This window comes from Anomaloglossus baeobatrachus, chromosome 9, assembly GCF_048569485.1.
Source record: "Anomaloglossus baeobatrachus isolate aAnoBae1 chromosome 9, aAnoBae1.hap1, whole genome shotgun sequence".
In the NCBI taxonomy this organism is placed as follows: domain Eukaryota; kingdom Metazoa; phylum Chordata; class Amphibia; order Anura; family Aromobatidae; genus Anomaloglossus; species Anomaloglossus baeobatrachus.
Window position 1 is genome coordinate 176,566,898 of NC_134361.1, and position 18,633 is coordinate 176,585,530.

Genomic DNA, 18,633 nt, shown 5'->3' on the forward strand with positions numbered 1-18,633 from the left:
TAAAAAATATTCCCTATATCAATCACTGTTACCAAGCAGTAAACAGTATTAAAAGAAAAAGCAATTACTATACTGCAGGTTTATGTCCATACTGCCTCCCAAACATCACAATAAACAGCAAAACTGTTATGTGCCCGAAAAAGGTACCAAAAAAACGTCAACTTATCCCGCAAAAAAGGAGGTGAAGGGTGGGGAAGAGAAAGGAGGTGAGGGGAGGGAAAGGGTGTAGGGGAGCGTTGGGGGTGGAGAGGGGGAAGTGTGGTAGGATGGAGTTGGGGAGGAGAGGCGGGAGGAGGAGAGGCGGGAGGAGGAGAGGGGGGAGGAGGAGAGGGGGGAGGAGGAGAGGGGGGAGGAGGAGAGGGGGGAGGAGGAGAGGCGGGAGGAGGAGAGGCGGGAGGAGGAGAGGGGGGAGGAGGAGAGGGAGGAGGAGGAGAGGGAGGAGGAGAGGGGGGAGGAGAGGCGGGGGGAGGAGAGGGGGGAGGAGAGGCGGGAGGAGGAGAGGCGGGAGGAGGAGAGGCGGGAGGAGGAGAGGGGGGAGGAGAGGCGGGAGGAGGAGAGGGGGGGAGGAGTGCGGGAGGAGAGGAGAGGGGGGGAGGAGTGCGGGAGGAGAGGAGAGGGGGGGAGGAGTGCGGGAGGAGAGGAGAGGGGGGGAGGAGTGCGGGAGGAGAGGAGAGAGGGCAAAGTGCGGGAGGAGAGGAGAGAGGGCAAAGTGCGGGAGGAGAGGAGAGAGGGCAAAGTGCGGGAGGAGAGGAGAGAGGGCAAAGTGCGGGAGGAGAGGAGAGAGGGCAAAGTGCGGGAGGAGAGGAGAGAGGGCAAAGTGCGGGAGGAGAGGAGAGAGGGCAAAGTGCGGGAGGAGAGGAGAGAGGGCAAAGTGCGGGAGGAGAGGAGAGAGGGCAAAGTGCGGGAGGAGAGGAGAGAGGGCAAAGTGCGGGAGGAGAGGAGAGAGGGCAAAGTGCGGGAGGAGAGGAGAGAGGGCAAAGTGCGGGAGGAGAGGAGAGAGGGCAAAGTGCGGGAGGAGAGGAGAGAGGGCAAAGTGCGGGAGGAGAGGAGAGAGGGCAAAGTGCGGGAGGAGAGGAGAGAGGGCAAAGTGCGGGAGGAGAGGAGAGAGGGCAAAGTGCGGGAGGAGAGGAGAGAGGGCAAAGTGCGGGAGGAGAGGAGAGAGGGCAAAGTGCGGGAGGAGAGGAGAGAGGGCAAAGTGCGGGAGGAGAGAGGGCAAAGTGCGGGAGGAGAGAGGGCAAAGTGCGGGAGGAGAGAGGGCAAAGTGCGGGAGGAGAGGAGAGAGGGCAAAGTGCGGGAGGAGAGGAGAGAGGGCAAAGTGCGGGAGGAGAGAGGGCAAAGTGCGGGAGGAGAGGAGAGAGGGCAAAGTGAGGGAGGAGAGGAGAGAGGGCAAAGTGCGGGAGGAGAGGAGAGAGGGCAAAGTGCGGGAGGAGAGGAGAGAGGGCAAAGTGCGGGAGGAGAGGAGAGAGGGCAAAGTGCGGGAGGAGAGGAGAGAGGGCAAAGTGCGGGCGGGAGGAGAGAGGGCAAAGTGCGGGGCGGGAGGAGAGGAGAGAGGGCAAAGTGCGGGAGGAGAGGAGAGAGGGCAAAGTGCGGGAGGAGAGGAGAGAGGGCAAAGTGCGGGAGGAGAGGAGAGAGGGCAAAGTGCGGGAGGAGAGGAGAGAGGGCAAAGTGCGGGAGGAGAGGAGAGAGGGCAAAGTGCGGGAGGAGAGGAGAGAGGGGAAAGAGCGGGAGGAGAGGAGAGAGGGGAAAGTGCGGGAGGAGAGGAGAGAGGGGAAAGTGCGGGAGGAGAAGAGAGAGGGGAAAGTGCGGGAGGAGAGAGAGGGGAAAGTGCGGGAGGAGAGAGAGGGGAAAGTGCGGGAGGAGAGGAGAGAGGGGAAAGTGCGGGAGGAGAGGAGAGAGGGGAAAGTGCGGGAGGAGAGGAGAGAGGGGAAAGTGCGGGAGGAGAGGAGAGAGGGGAAAGTGCGGGAGGAGAGGAGAGAGGGGAAAGTGCGGGAGGAGAGAGGGGAAAGTGCGGGAGGAGAGAGGGGAAAGTGCGGGAGGAGAGAGGGGAAAGTGCGGGAGGAGCGGAGGAAGTGCGGGAGGAGCGGAGGAAGTGTGGGAGAGGACGGGGCAAAGTGCGGGAGGAGCGGAGGAAGTGTGGGAGAGGACGGGAATTGTGGGAGGGGAGGACTGGGGGTGTGAGTGGCCCTTTATTTTCTTGTGTGCTTCCTGTCCCTATAGAGGATGTGAAGGACAACCTCTGTGGTGCTGTCATTAGGGTCTTCCTGAAAAAAAGTTCATCAGTAATATTCAGGATTATGAGGAAGGGAAATCAAGAAGAACAATACAAAACTCACTGTGAGAAGACACAGATAATGTCCCCTTCCGTCAGCTCAAATGGCAGCCCACCTGAAAACAAGAAAAAGCGTTCAAACGGTTACCATAATAATAAAGGTTTCATTAAAAAGTGATTACATTTGCTGTCAATAACTGAGCTGCCGTAGCAGTTGTACTAAATGAAGGCTCCAGCCTCCGTCAATCACTGCCGTCATTTCCACGATTGTACAGATACTGACCCAGAAAGAGCCAAGCGCTGTCCTTGTAATCTTGATGCCAAGACACCGATTCTTTTACACCAAGTTTTGCCTCCCGTTGATTGAGTTCATTAATCAACTTTACTTTTGTTAGAGGACTACAAGAGAGGAAAGACAAGTTATATAACGTATGTGACATATCCGTATTTGCTGACAGATCACCGCTAAAGGTCCATTGATGCTGCACAACTATCATGTGTGAGTTTTCCTAGGATGGCTCATTTTGCAAGATCCGTGAAATCTAAAGAGGTTTGCAAGCAAAGAAGGGAATTTTGTTTACTTACCGTAAATTCCTTTTCTTCTAGCTCCAATTGGGAGACCCAGACAATTGGGTGTATAGCTTCTGCCTCCGGAGGCCACACAAAGTATTACACTTAAAAGTGTAAAGCCCCTCCCCTTCTGCCTATACACCCCCCGTGCCTCACGGGCTCCTCAGTTTTGGTGCAAAAGCAAGAAGGAGGAAAGTTATAAATTGGTTTAAAGTAAATTCAGTCCGAAGAAATTTCGGAGAACTGAAACCATTGAACATGAACAACATGTGTACACAAAGAACAACAGCCCGAAGGGAACAGGGGCGGGTGCTGGGTCTCCCAATTGGAGCTAGAAGAAAAGGAATTTACGGTAAGTAAACAAAATTCCCTTCTTCTTTGTCGCTCCATTGGGAGACCCAGACAATTGGGACGTCCAAAAGCAGTCCCTGGGTGGGTAAAGTAAACCCTCGAAATAGAGCTGTAAAACGGCCCCTTCCTACAGGTGGGCAACCGCCGCCTGAAGGACCTGCCTTCCTAGGCTGGCATCTGCCGAAGCATAGGTATGCACCTGATAGTGTTTCGTGAAAGTGTGCAGGCTCGACCAGGTAGCTGCCTGACACACCTGCTGAGCCGTAGCCTGGTGCCGCAAAGCCCAGGACGCACCCACGGCTCTGGTAGAATGGGCCCTTAGCCCTGAGGGAACCGGAAGCCCCGAAGATCGGTAAGCTTCGAGAATAGGTTCCTTGATCCACCGAGCCAGGGTTGATTTGGAAGCCTGTGACCCTTTACGCTGGCCAGCGACAAGGACAAAGAGCGCATCCGAGCGGCGCAGGGGCGCCGTACGAGAAATGTAGAATCTGAGTGCTCTCACCAGATCTAACAAGTGCAAATCCCTTTCACATTGGTGAACTGGATGAGGACAAAAAGAGGGTAAGGAGATATCCTGATTGAGATGAAAGGGGGATACCACCTTAGGGAGAAATTCCGGAACCGGACGCAGAACCACCTTGTCCTGGTGAAACACCAGGAAAGGGGCTTTGCATGACAGCGCTGCTAGCTCAGACACTCTCCGAAGTGATGTGACTGCTACTAGGAAGGCCACTTTCTGCGAAAGACGTGAGAGGGGAATATCCCTCATTGGCTCGAAAGGTGGTTTCTGAAGAGCCATCAGCACCCTGTTATTTGACTTTGGAAAATTGATGATCCACCCGACACTCTGGAAAGTCTCTAGAGCAATGCTCAGGCTGTGTTGGCATGCCACTTGAGAGGGTGCCTTGACAAGCAGATCGTCTAAGTAAGGGATCACCGAGTGTCCCTGAGAGTGCAGAACTGCTACTACTGTTGCCATGACCTTGGTGAAGACCCGTGGGGCTGTCGCCAAGCCGAAAGGCAGTGCCACGAACTGAAGGTGTTCGTCCCCTATGGCGAAACGCAGGAAGCGCTGATGCCCTGGAGCAATCGGTACGTGGAGATAAGCATCTTTGATGTCGATTGATGCTAGGAAATCTCCTTGGGACATTGAGGCGATGACGGAGCGGAGCGATTCCATCCGGAACCGCCTGGTTTTTACATGTTTGTTGAGCAGTTTTAGGTCCAGAACAGGACGGAAGGATCCGTCCTTTTTTGGCACCACGAACAAGTTGGAGTAAAAACCGTGACCCTGTTGCTGAAAAGGGACAGGGATCACCACTCCTTCTGCCTTCAGAGTGCACACCGCCTGAAGAAGAGCATCGGCTCGCTCGGGGGGCGGAGATGTTCTGAAGAACCGAGTCGGAGGACGAGAGTTGAACTCTATCCTGTAACCGTGAGACAGAATGTCTCTCACCCAACGGTCTTTTACCTGTGGCAGCCAGGCGTCGCAAAAGCGGGAAAGCCTGCCACCGACCGAGGATGCGGTGTGAGGAGGCCGAAAGTCATGAGGAGGCCGCTTTGGGAGCGGTTCCCCCGGCGGTCTTTTTAGGACGTGACTTAGACCGCCATGAATCGGAGTTCCTCTGATCCTTCTGAGGCCTTTTGGACGAGGAGAATTGAGACCTGCCCGCGGACCGAAAGGACCGAAACCTCGATTGTACCTTCCGTGGTTGAGGTCTGTTTGGTTTGGACTGGGGTAAGGATGAGTCCTTTCCCTTGGATTGTTTAATGATTTCATCCAATCGCTCACCAAACAGACGGTCGCCAGAAAATGGCAAACCGGTTAAGAACTTTTTGGAAGCAGAGTCTGCCTTCCATTCACGTAGCCACATGGCCCTGCGGACTGCCACCGAATTGGCGGATGCTACCGCCGTACGGCTCGCAGAGTCCAGGACAGCATTAATGGCGTAGGACGCAAACGCCGACGCCTGAGAGGTTAAGGACACCACTTGCGCAGCAGACGTACGCTGCATTAATCTGCGCATGACAAGCTGAGATAGCTTGGAGTGCCCATACGGCTGCGAATGCTGGAGCAAAAGACGCGCAGATAGCTTCATAGATGGATTTCAACCAGAGCTCCATCTGTCTGTCAGTGGCATCTTTGAGTGAAGCCCCATCTTCCACTGCAACTATGGATCTAGCCGCCAGTCTGGAGACTGGAGGATCCACCTTGGGACACTGAGCCCAGCCCTTGACAACGTCAGGGGGGAAGGGATAACGTGTATCCTTAAGGCGCTTGGAAAAACGCTTATCTGGACAAGCTCGGTGTTTCTGGACTGCCTCTCTGAAGTCAGAGTGATCCAGAAACGTACTCAATGTACGCTTGGGAAACCTGAAACGGAATTTCTCCTGCTGAGAAGCTGACTCCTCAATTGGAGGGGCTGGGGGAGAAATATCCAACACCTGATTGATGGTCGCTATAAGGTCATTCACTATGGCGTCACCTTCAGGTGTATCTAGGTTGAGAGCGGCCTCAGGATCAGAATCCTGATCTGCTACCTCCGCTTCATCATCCAGAGAGTCCTCATGCTGAGACCCTGAACACTGTGATGAAGTCGAGGGAATTTCCCAGCGAGCCCGCTTAGGCGGCCTGGGACTGCGGTCCGTGTCAGAGACCTCACCCTGGGACCTATGGGTCACCCCAGGAGCTCTTTGCTGCTCCAACTGAGGGGGGCCTGGGGTCAATGATTCAACAGTGCCCGTGGCCTGAGTCACCGGTCTGGACTGTAAGGCTTCTAGTATCTTAGCAGACCATTTATCCATACTCTCAGTTTGTCAGCAAATACTGCAAACTCCGTCCCTGTCACCTGGACAGTGGTAGCAGGTGGTTCCACCTGGGCCACCAGTAGCAGAGGCTCCGGCTGAGTAAGTGCCACAGGGGCCGAGCATTGCACACAATGAGGATCGGTGGAACCTGCCGGTAGTATAGCCGCACATGAGGTACAGGTTGCAAAGTAAGCCTGTGCTTTGGCACCCTTGCTTTTTGCGGACGACATGCTGTTGTCTCCTCTGAGTACAATCCAGGAGGGTATATAGCCAAAAATCAACAGTGCGACCGTACAGTGTAAATGTATAGCACATAAGCATATATATATATGTACACTTCGGCACTCAGTGGGGCCAGCACCCAGGTGCTGCTTACCGACCGCTTAAAGCGGTTGTGTGATCACCAGATTCCCTGCCTGGGCCTCCCAGAGCGGTGTTGTCTCTCCTCTCCAGCGTCAGAAGTGCTGACAGGAATGGCTGCCGGCGTTCTGTGGGGAGGAGGGGGCCGTGGGCGTGCCCTAGAAAGTGCGGGAATCTGATGCCCCACTGTGCTGAGTGAGGGGGGAGGAGGATACAAAGTATGCTCCAGCCCTCAGCGCTGACGTCCTGTGCAGCGTCCCGCCCTTCCCCTGACTGGCAGGCCTGGGGGCGGGAATATGCGATACTAGGCCGCAAAAGCCGGGGACTAAAGTTATAAGCGCGGCCGGCAAATAAGCGCGGCCGGCGCGGTAGTCCCCGGCGCACTAACACACCCAGCAGTGCTGCAGTGTGTATGGCACAAGCGCTCCATGCGCGGTCCCCCAGGGGGACACAGAGTACCTCACAGTAGCAGGGCCTTGTCCCTGACGATACCCGGCTCCTGTCCAGCAGATTCCCCAGGGGCTGCGGAGGGAGCACGGTCCCAGTGCCTGGAGACCGATTAGGATCCCACTTCACCCAGAGCCCATTAAGGGATGGGGAAGGAAAGAAGGGAATTTTGTTTACTTACCGTAAATTCCGTTTCTTCTAGCTCCAATTGGGAGACCCAGACAATTGGGTGTATAGCTATGCCTCCGGAGGCCACACAAAGTATTACACTAAAAGTGTAAATCCCCTCCCCTTCAGCCTATACACCCCCCGTACTGCTACGGGCTCATCAGTTTTGGTGCAAAAGCCAGAAGGAGGAAAAAATTATAAACTGGTTTAAAGTAAATTCAATCCGAAGGAATATCGGAGAACTGAAACCATTTAACATGAACAACATGTGTATACAAAAACAGGGGCGGGTGCTGGGTCTCCCAATTGGAGCTAGAAGAAACGGAATTTACGGTAAGTAAACAAAATTCCCTTCTTCTTTGTCGCTCCTAATTGGGAGACCCAGACAATTGGGACGTCCAAAAGCAGTCCCTGGGTGGGTACATAATACCTCATAATAGAGCCGTAACGGCTCCGTCCTACAGGTGGGCAACTGCCGCCTGAAGGACTCGCCTACCTAGGCTGGCATCTGCCGAAGCATAGGTATGCATCTGATAGTGTTTCGTGAAAGTGTGCAGGCTCGACCACGTAGTTGCCTGACACATCTGCTGAGCCGTAGCCTGGTGTCGCAAGGCCCAGGACGCTCCCACGGCCCTGGTAGAATGGGCCTTCAGTCCTGAGGGAACCGGAAGCCCCGAGGAACGGTAAGCTTCGAGAATTGGTTCCTTGATCCACCGAGCCAGGGTTGATTTGGAAGCTTGTGTCCCTTTACGCTGGCCAGCGACAAGGACAAAGAGAGCATCGGAGCGGCGCAGGGGCGCCGTACGAGAAATGTAGAGTCTGAGTGCTCTCACCAGATCTAACAAGTGCAAATCCTTTTCACATTGGTGAACTGGATGAGGACAAAACGAGGGTAAGGAGATGTCCTGATTGAGATGAAAAGTGGGCAAGGCAAATGGCCAGAGAGAAAACGCCTGAGCAGAGCACCACGACAGGAATATTTTCCACGTCCTGTGGTAGATCTTGGCGGACGTTGGTTTCCTAGCCTGTCTCATAGTGGCAATGACCTCTTGAGATAATCCTGAAGACGCTAGGATCCAGGACTCAATGGCCACACAGTCAGGTTGAGGGCCGCAGAATTCAGATGGAAAAACGGCCCTTGAGACAGCAAATCTGGTCGGTCTGGCAGTGCCCACGGTTGGCCGACCGTGAGATGCCACAGATCCGGGTACCACGACCTCCTTGGCCAGTCTGGAGCGACGAGGATGGCGCGGCGGCAGTCGGCCCTTATCTTGCGTAACACTCTGGGCAACAGAGCCAGAGGAAGAAACACATAAGGAAGCTGAAACTGCGACCAATCCTGAACTAAGGCGTCTGCCGCCAGAGCTCTGTGATCTTGAGATCGAGCCATGAATGTTGGGACCTTGTTGTTGTGCCGTGACGCCATTAGGTCGACGTCCGGCATCCCCCAGCGGCAACAGATCTCCTGAAACACGTCTGGGTGAAGGGACCATTCCCCTGCGTCCATGCCCTGGCGACTGAGAAAGTCTGCTTCCCAGTTTTCTACGCCCGGGATGTGAACTGCGGATATGGTGGATGCTGTGGCTTCCACCCACAGCAGAATCCTCCGGACTTCCTGGAAGGCTTGCCGACTGCGTGTCCCACCTTGGTGGTTGATGTAAGCCACCGCTGTGGAGTTGTCCGACTGAATTCGGATCTGCTTGCCTTCCAGCCACTGCTGGAACGCTTTTAGGGCAAGATACACTGCCCTGATCTCCAGAACATTGATCTGAAGTGAGGACTCTTGCTGAGTCCACGTACCCTGAGCCCTGTGGTGGAGGAAGACTGCTCCCCACCCTGACAGACTCGCGTCCGTCGTGACCACCGCCCAGGATGGGGGTAGGAAGGATTTCCCTTTCGATAATGAGGTGGGAAGAAGCCACCACCGAAGGGAAGCTTTGGTTGCTTGAGAGAGGGAGACGTTCCTGTCTAGGGACGTCGGCCTCCTGTCCCACTTGCGTAGGATGTCCCATTGAAGAGGACGCAGGTGAAACTGCGCGAAAGGGACTGCTTCCATTGCTGCCACCATCTTCCCCAGGAAGTGCATGAGGTGCGTCAAGGGGTGTGACCGACCTTGAAGGAGAGATTGTACCCCTGTGTGTAGTGAACGCTGTTTGTCCAGCGGAAGCTTCACTATCGCTGGAAGAGTATGAAACTCCATGCCAAGATATGTCAGTGATTGGACCGGTGTCAGATTTGACTTTGGAAAATTGATGATCCACCCGAAACTCTGGAGAATCTCCAGAGTAACGTTGAGGCTGTGTTGGCATGCCTCTTGAGAGGGTGCCTTGACCAGCAGATCGTCTAAGCAAGGTATCACTGAGTGACCCTGAGAGTGGAGGACCGCAACTACTGTAGCCATGACCTTGGTGACAACCCTTGGGGCTGTCGCCAGGCCGAACGGCAGTGCCGCGAACTGAAGGTGTTCGTCTCCTATGGCGAAGCGCAAGAAGCGCTGATGCTCTGGAGCAATTGGTACGTGGAGATAAGCATCCTTGATATCGATCGATGCTAGGAAATCTCCTTGGGACATTGAGGCGATGACGGAGCGGAGGGATTCCATCCGGAACCGCCTGGTCCTTACGTGTTTGTTGAGCAGTTTTAGGTCCAAAACAGGACGGAAGGACCCGTCCTTCTTTGGAACCACAAACAGGTTGGAGTAGAAACCGTGACCCTGTTGCTGAAGAGGAACCGGGACCACCACTCCTTCTGCCTTCAGAATGCCCACCGCCTGCAGAAGAGCCTCGGCTCGCTCGGGAGGCGGAGATGTTCTGAAGAATCGAGTCGGAGGACGAGAGCTGAACTCTATCCTGTAACCGTGAGACAAAATGTCTCTCACCCAACGGTCTTTTACTTGTGGCAGCCAGGTGTCGCAAAAGCGGGAGAGCCTGCCACCGACCGAGGATGCGGTGTGAGGAGGCCGTAAGTCATGAGGAAGCCGCCTTGGTAGCGGCACCTCCGGCGGTCTTTTTAGGGCGTGATTTAGACCGCCATGCGTCGGCGTTCCTCTGATCCTTCTGAGGCCTTTTGGACGAGGAGAATTGTGACCTGCCCGCACCCCGAAAGGACCGAAACCTCGACTGTCCCCTCCTCTGTTGGGGTGTTTTTGGTTTGGCTTGGGGCAAGGATGTTTCCTTTCCCTTGGATTGTTTGATGATTTCATCCAATCTCTCACCAAACAAACGGTCGCCAGAAAATGGCAATCCAGTTAAGCACTTTTTGGAAGCCGAATCTGCCTTCCATTCCCGCAGCCACAAGGCCCTGCGTATTACCACCGAATTGGCGGCTGCAACCGCCGTACGGGTCGCAGAGTCCAGGACAGCATTAATAGCGTAGGACGCAAATGCCGACGTTTGAGAGGTTATGGACGCCACCTGCGGCGCAGACGTACGTGAGTGCGTCAATTTGCGCCTGACCAGCTGAGATAGCTTGGAGTGCCCATACGGCTGCGAATGCTGGAGCAAAAGACGCGCCGATAGCTTCATAGATGGATTTCAACCAGAGCTCCATCTGTCTGTCAGTGGCATCCTTGAGTGAAGCTCCATCTTCCACTGCAACTATGGATCTAGCCGCCAGTCTGGAGATTGGAGGATCCACCTTGGGACACTGAGTCCAGCCCTTGACCACGTCAGGGGGAAAAGGGTAACGTGTATCCTTAAGGCGCTTGGAAAAACGCTTATCTGGATAAGCTCGGTGTTTCTGGACTGCCTCTCTGAAGTCAGAGTGGTCCAGAAACATACTCTTTGTACGCTTGGGAAACCTGAAACGGAATTTCTCCTGCTGAGAAGCTGACTCCTCCACTGGAGGAGCTGAGGGAGAAATATTCAACATTTCATTGATGGACGCAATAAGATCATTCACTATGGCGTCCCCATCAGGAGTATCAAGGTTGAGAGCGGCTTCAGGATCAGAATCCTGATCAGCTACCTCCGCTTCATCATACAGAGAGTCCTCTCGCTGAGACCCTGAACATTGTGATGATGTCGAGGGAATTTCATAGCGAGCTCGCTTAGTCGGTCTGGGGCTGCGGTCCGTGTCAGAGACCTCACCCTGGGATCCATGAGACACCCCGGGAAGACATTGCTGTTCCAACTGAGGGGAACCAGGGGACAATGATAACACAGTGCCCCTGGCTTGAGATGCCGGCCTGGACTGCAAGGCTTCTAATATCTTAGCCATAGTCTCAGAAAGTCTCAGTAAAAACTGCAAACTCCGTCCCTGTCACCTGGACAGTGTTAACAGGTGGTTCTCCCTGGGCCACCCCTAGCAGAGGCTCCGGCTGAGAAAGTGCCACAGGGGCCGAGCATTGCACACAATGAGGGTCAGTGGAACCTGCCGGCAGTATAGCCGTACATGCTGCACAGGCAGCATAGTAAGTCTGTGCCATGGCACCCTTGCTATTTGTGGACGACATGCTGTTGTCTCCTCTGAGCAATACAGGAGGGTAAATAGCCACAAATCAACAGTGCACCCTACAGTGTAAAGTATAGACTATAATCATATAAACTATAAATACACTTCTGCACTAGTGGGGCCAGCACCACAGGTGCTGCTTACCGCCTGCGCAAAGCGTTTGTGTGGGCACCAGAATTCCTGCCTGGGTCTCTTTGAGCTTGTCTCTCCTCTCCAGCGTTAGCAGAGCTGAGAGGAATGGCTGCCAGCGTCCTGGGGAGAGGAGGGAGCCGTGGGCGTGACCCAGAAAAGTGCGGGAACTGGTGCCCCACTGTGCAGAGTGAGGGGGGTGGAGTATGCAAAGCATGCTCCAGCCCTCAGTGCTGCCGACCTGTACAGCGTCCCGCCCTTCCCCTGACTGGCAGGGCTGGGGGCGGGAAAAGAATGAGACTAGGCCGCAGAAGCCGGGGACTATAGTTATAAGCGCGGCCGCCGTATAAGCGCGGTCGGCGCGGAAGTCCCCGGCGCACTAACAGTCCCAGCCGCGCCGCAGGCATAACCATGGCAGCGGCGGTCAGCGCGGCAGTCCCCCTACACAAATACACTCAGCGACGCTGAGTGTATAGTGGCACACATGCAGCCAGCGCTGCTGTCCCCGGTGCACTAGCACACCCAGCAATGCTGGAGTGTTGCTGTGCGCGGTCCCCACGGGGACACAGAGTACCTCCAAGTAGCAGGGCCATGTCCCTGAACGATACTCGGCTCCTATCCAGCAGGGTCCTCAGGAGCTGTGGATGGAGCACGGTCTCCTGTGCCTGGAGACCGATGGGATCCCACTTCACCCAGAGCCCTAATTGAGGGATGGGGAAGGAAAGCAGCATGTGGGCTCCAGCCTGCGTACCCGCAATGGATACCTCAACCTTAACAACACCGCCGACAAAAGTGGGGTGAGAAGGGAGCATGCTGGGGGCCCTGTTATGGGCCCTCTTTTCTTCCATCCGACATAGTCAGCAGCTGCTGCTGACTAAGCTGTGGAGCTATGCGTGGATGTCTGACCTCCTTCGCACAAAGCATAAAAACTGATGAGCCCGTAGCAGTACGGGGGGTGTATAGGCTGAAGGGGAGGGGATTTACACTTTTAGTGTAATACTTTGTGTGGCCTCCGGAGGCATAGCTATACACCCAATTGTCTGGGTCTCCCAATTAGGAGCGACAAAGAAACAGCATGTGGCTCCTGCCTATGTACCCGCAATGGGTACCTCAACCTTAACAGCACCGCCGAACAGAGTGGGGTGAGAAGGGAGCATGCTGGGGGCCCTGTTATGGGCCCTCTTTTCTTCTATCCGACATAGTCAGCAGCTGCTGCTGACTAAGATGTGGAGCTATGCGTGGATGTCAGCCTCCTTCGCACAAAGCATAAAAACTGAGGAGCCCGTGAGGCACGGGGGGTGTATAGGCAGAAGGGGAGGGTCTTTACACTTTTAAGTGTAATACTTTGTGTGGCCTCCGGAGGCAGAAGCTATACACCCAATTGTCTGGGTCTCCCAATGGAGCGACAAAGAAATGCATGTTTGTAGGGTGAGATGATCTTTTGAACTGCATAAGATCATCGTTCTTGGGATTGCATTGTCTTATGTAACCAGAACTCACACTGCCAAGAAAAACAGCAGTGAATGCGCAAATATTACAGATCAATCAATGCGTAATCAGCCTATGTAAGTGACAGCCAAGTATGCGGCCATGTCTAGCAGGTGAGCTCCTCGGATCTGGGACACACTGTGATCACTCCTCCTGACGCCAACTGGCAACTAAGGCCACATAAGAAAAGCACTCAACGTGTGCCCATAGCCTTTATACTGAGGTAAAAACTCACCAAATGCTCAACGTATGCCCGTGGCCTTAAGGCCCTGTGTGTACTTGAAAACGGAATTTTCTTAAGAAAATTCCGCAGGGTCTGAAAGATTACCGCACCCGCGGTAAAAAAAAACGTGGCAAACCGCACCCGAAAACCGCATGCAGTTTGCTGCGGTTTTACCGCATGCAGTTTGCTGCGGTTTTACCGCGGTATTGTTGCGGTTTTTCCGCGTGCGGGTTAGTTACATGTGTTTTAATGCATTCAATGCAAAAACGCACATTGGAAAGAAAAAAAAAAGTTCCTTCTGAGATAGATTGTAGAGGGATAGATAGAGGGATAGATAGATAGAGGGATAGATAGATAGAGGGATAGATAGATAGAGGGATAGATAGATAGAGGGATAGATAGATAGAGGGATAGATAGATAGAGGGATAGATAGATAGAGGGATAGATAGATAGAGGGATAGATAGATAGAGGGATAGATAGATAGAGGGATAGATAGATAGAGGGATAGATAGATAGAGGGATAGATAGATAGAGGGATAGATAGATAGAGGGATAGATAGATAGAGGGATAGATAGATAGAGGGATAGATAGATAGAGGGATAGATAGATAGAGGGATAGATAGATAGAGGGATAGATAGATAGAGGGATAGATAGATAGAGGGATAGATAGAGTCCCTGTGAGCACACGCTGCATTTCTCCCGAGCTGTAATTACCTCTCTGCGGTCTCGTTACGAGGCAGCATTCTGTACAGTGTCAGTCGCGGCTGGATGCAAGCATTGCAGGACGCGGATTACGCCGGAGCTGTGTGTTTCGGGGGGGGGGGGGGGGTCAATAAAGGGGTGAAACAGGGTCTTTGTGTTTTATTTAAAATAAAGGATTTTCCGGTGTGTGTGTTTTTTCACTTTACTTACGGGTTGATCATGTCCAGCTGTCTCATAGACGCTGCCATGATCAAGCCTGGACTTAAATGGCAGCGATCCGCTGCCATTTAACTCGTTATTACCTGGATTGCCACCGCATCACGGCATCTGGAAGAGCCGGGGACACTCCGGTACTGCCGCATAATGGATGCGACAGTCCCGGGGCAGCTGTGGGCTGATATTCTCGGCTGCGGGAGGGGGGGGGGGGGGACATTAACCCTGGCCCTCGTCCTCCCCAGCCTGAGAATACCGGGCCGCCGCTGTGTGCTTACCTCGGCTGGAAGGTAAAAATACAACGGAGCCCACGTTTTTTTTTTTCTATAATTCCGTTTGCTTTCTATGTGTATTCTATATGTCTGTGTGTGAGTGTGATGTGTGTGTATTGTATGTCTGTGATGTGTGTGTTTACTCTCTGCTCCGCTTCCTCTTCCTGTCATAATGACATCACTTCCCTGCAAAACACAGGGCAGCGGTGAACATTATGTCCCGAAACCGCGAAATACCGGAGGGAATAACGCAGGAAAACGCAATGAACCATACAGAATTTGCTGCCTGCGTTATTCCCTGCGGGATTTCACGATTACATTGCAGTCAATGGAGTGAAATGCCGCAGCGACGTGCGGAAAAGAAGTGACATGCAAGTGTTTTTGCTGCGGCAATGCCGCAGCAAAACATGCAGCTGTCAAGATCCGCATAGTGCGCACAGCATTTTTTTTTTCCCATAGGTTTTGCTGGTGAATCACTGCAGAGATGTTATGAACATAACATGCAGTGAAACATGCAGCAAAACCGCAGGAAATCCGCGGCAAACACCGGCAAGTGCGCATAGGGCCTAATACTGAGGTAAAAAACTCACCAAATACTCAACGTGTGCACGTGACTTTAATACTGAGGTAAAAAACTCACCAAACATTCAACGTGTGCACGTGGCCTTAATATGAAGGTAAAATAACCTCACCAAATGCTCAACATGTGCATGTGGCCTTAATACTGAGATAAAAACCTCACCAAATGCTCAACGTGCACGTGGCCTTAATATTGAGGTAAAAAACTCAACAAACACTCAATACGTGTACGTAGCCTTAAGGCTGGACTAACATGAGCATATGGCATCCAATGCAATATGCTAATGACCCCCGGCTCAGGCTCTGCTGCGAACGTAAGCCGAGTGTCATGCGACTGTGACCCAATCTAGTGATCGGGTCACAGCTGCGAAGCAGAGGGCGGACGCTGCAGAGGAGAGGGAGGGCTTAATCCCCCCATCTCCTCCATTGTCAGCCTGTGCGTATATCGCACTGCACTGGGATAAGATCCGAGTGCAGTCTGATGTATCTCTCACACCCATTCACTTGAATTGGTGGGAGAGATACGGCTCTCGCAGAAAATTACAGCATGCTGCTACTTTTCTTGCATCCAGAATCTGGACGTGAGAAAAACTGACCAACTGCTCTCCCTCATTGACTAACTTTGGTCAGAGTGCAATGCGAGATTTTCTCGCATTGCACTCATCCGATTTCAACGCTTGTGTGAGCATACCCTAATACTGAGGTAAAAAACCTCACCAAGTGCGCAACATGTGCACGTGGCCTTAATACTGAGGTAAGGCCGCGCTCACATCATATTTTGCGGCAAAACTGAATCCGTCACAAAAGCATTTCAGTTCCATTCATTTCTAATGGAATCGCGGCAAGATGCGGTCACATGAGGTTGCTTGTGTCATACACAACCGCATGTGACCGCATCTTGCCGCGATTCCATTGGAAATTAATGGAACTGAAACGCACTTGTGACGGATTCGGTTGAGGAAAAATACCGCTGATGTGAGCACTGCCTAAAAAGCTTACCAAATACTCACCGTGTGCACATGGCCTTAATACTGAGGTAAAAAAAACTCACCAAATACTGGACGTGTGCACGTGGCCTTAATACTGAGGTAAAAAAACACCACTCCACACCCAAAACAGCATAAAAAAACCATCCTATTTGTTGAAAATGTAAAAATCTCCTCCACGCTTACCTTCCATTCTCCAAACCAAGGGGCTATTTAGTAATTAAAATTGGGGCTGAGTAGACATGTTGCAAACTATTGGTGTGATTATTATTTCTGGCCATTCTAAGCCCTTTTATCATTACAGGGAATCTGCCAGCAGGTTTATGTTAGGCTACATCACACATCAGTTTTTTCCCATCAGGTACAATCCGGAAAAAAACGGGTAAACCGGATCCGGTATCGCATCCGGTTTATCCCCATAGACTTGCATTGTAACCGGATTGTACCTGATGGCTTTGCGGTGCATCCGGTTTTTTCCGGATGCGGCAAAATAAATAAATGCGGCGGCCGGATAGAACGTTCCCTGCAACATTTTTTGCTCCGGCAAAAAAAACCGCATCCGGCCGCCGCATGCGTTTTTTTCCACTGCGCATGCTCAGTAGCGTGCCGCAACCGGAAAAAAACAGACCGGCCGCATGTAAAAACTTATGCAAAGGATGCAGTGTTTTCACCGCATCCGTTGCATAGGTTTCACAGCCGGATTGAGCCGCACGGCTCAAACCGGATGTGTGAAAGTAGCCTTACCTCATCTATAGGCAGAGACCCTGATTCCAATGATGTATCACTTAGATTGGTGGCTGCAGCCATTTTGACAAGCCAAGATCTTAGATTCTGGATGTAGCAGAGCTGAGAAAGCTTTATGATAAAGCTAAGAGGCGAAGGCTCTGTGCATGTTACTTTTTTTCCTTGCAAATTTTAAATCATTACCGCAAGGGAAAACACATGGCAGCAAAGTCTATGATAATCCTGACTTCCTGTGCACATGTTGCTTCTTTTGTCCGTGCAGATTTTGTTGCAGAAAAAATCTGCAGCGTGTCAATTCTTTCTGGTTATTTTCTGAGTTTCTATAATCCCCTGCAATGGATATCTGTCACTGCTGCACTCACAGCGTTGACACTTTGCCTCACACACTATGCATACAGCATGGTCTTTGAGGTGATGCGTAGCTCAGTAACCCAGGATTGTCATGGTTACAACAAAGTGTTACCATGGCAGTGATCGGGTCCCTGTGATTGTATTACAGGGACCCAATTGCCAGGGAGAGGTGAGCGATTCCTCTCACTACCTGCTGAATGGTATTGATTGCAGCATTCAGGAGGGTAAACTGATGGGAGTGTGAAAAAATGCATGTGAAAAAACACACAAACGCTATAAAAAATGTGCGTCTTTCCTGCCAAAACATGTTTTGCATAAAATATTGACACAAAAAGCAATGTGTGCACATAATCTTAAACTAACATTGCAAGTAAACAAGAAAACACTTTGAGATAAGAGACGCAGGGCTGAATTCTCTATTTCAACCCTTCCAGCATGTTGTCTTTAGATTACATTGTAGACACCTGCTGACAGCGTCCCTTTAAAAGTTTAACATGCGTGTGAGGATTTGTGAGTAATAAACAGCGGTATTATGGGCTACATCGAGAGCCACCAAACATCATATTTGAGACCCCCACTTGCCATGTGGGCATGATCATGGTGGGTTGCAGCTGTGTGCTCTAGCCAAAAAAAAAAAAAAAAGCATAAAATTCACAAAGGATTACAAAGGCAATACGAATAGCTTTTAGATGGAGCAGTCTGCCATCATCAAAGCCTCAATGATGTGAGTGGGGGCAGCACATTATGTGGGGCCGCGCTGGAGACCACCAGGATGTGGAGAAATAAGGAGTTTACCAGTGACCCTGCTGTCTATAACAATGATGAAGATAGAAAACCGCATATGATGTGTAATTGATGCCATTGGGTAAGGTCTGGTGTCAGTACACAGCTATGAAGGCAACATGGCGGCGGCAGCAGTGCCAATGTGTGATATAACACGCTGCTGCTTCACTATACGCAGCGCGCAGTTAGCACAGTCCACACATGGAGGGCGCACACTCCGTCCGCTCAGCCCCGGAGCTCTACACGCACTGCACACGCTTCACAACACCAACTTACTTCATTTCTGAGCGTTTCCGTCGCGCACATATGACGTTCAACCCCGTCGCAAAGATGATGTCACAGGTGGGCGGAGTAAACCAGGTTCGTCGGCTGACGTATGACGTCACCATGTCACGTGAACTGGAGCGGGCTGGGGTGTAATAAACCAGGAAGACGCTAGGGGTCAGTGTGGGAGAACTTGACAGTTCCTTGCCGTGGCGCGTGTATAGTAATGTGTCCGTGCTGGCCCATCTGTGTTTTTTTTTTTTATCTCGTGGGTAGAGCACGTGTCACTCTTCTTCTCCTTCAGATTATAATTAACCCTTTCCCGAAAAGAGGTTTATTTTTACTGCATCGGTGCTCTTGTTCACACATTGCGTCTGTTCTGCGTTTTTTGCCGCAGGTTTCTAGAATCTTATTTTTTTTTTCTGCAAATTAAACCAGCAGTTGTAAAGTGCACTGTGATATCGGGGCTT

At 52.2% G+C, this 18,633-nt stretch overlaps 1 protein-coding gene across 1 annotated transcript in view; it reads right to left on the minus strand.

Annotated features, from left to right (window-relative positions):
- RBMX2 (RNA binding motif protein X-linked 2) overlaps positions 1–18,349 on the minus strand; it is a 43,789-nt gene extending 25,440 nt beyond the window's left edge. The window contains exons 1-3 of the mRNA XM_075322814.1: positions 18,176–18,349; positions 2,553–2,668; positions 2,334–2,385 (exon numbers count right to left, since the gene is read on the minus strand). Coding sequence (XP_075178929.1) covers positions 2,334–2,385; positions 2,553–2,668; positions 18,176–18,288 — 281 coding nt within the window. The 5' untranslated portion in view covers positions 18,289–18,349. The remainder of the gene's footprint in view (positions 1–2,333; positions 2,386–2,552; positions 2,669–18,175) is intronic.
- Between the last annotated feature and the right edge of the window lie 284 nt (positions 18,350–18,633).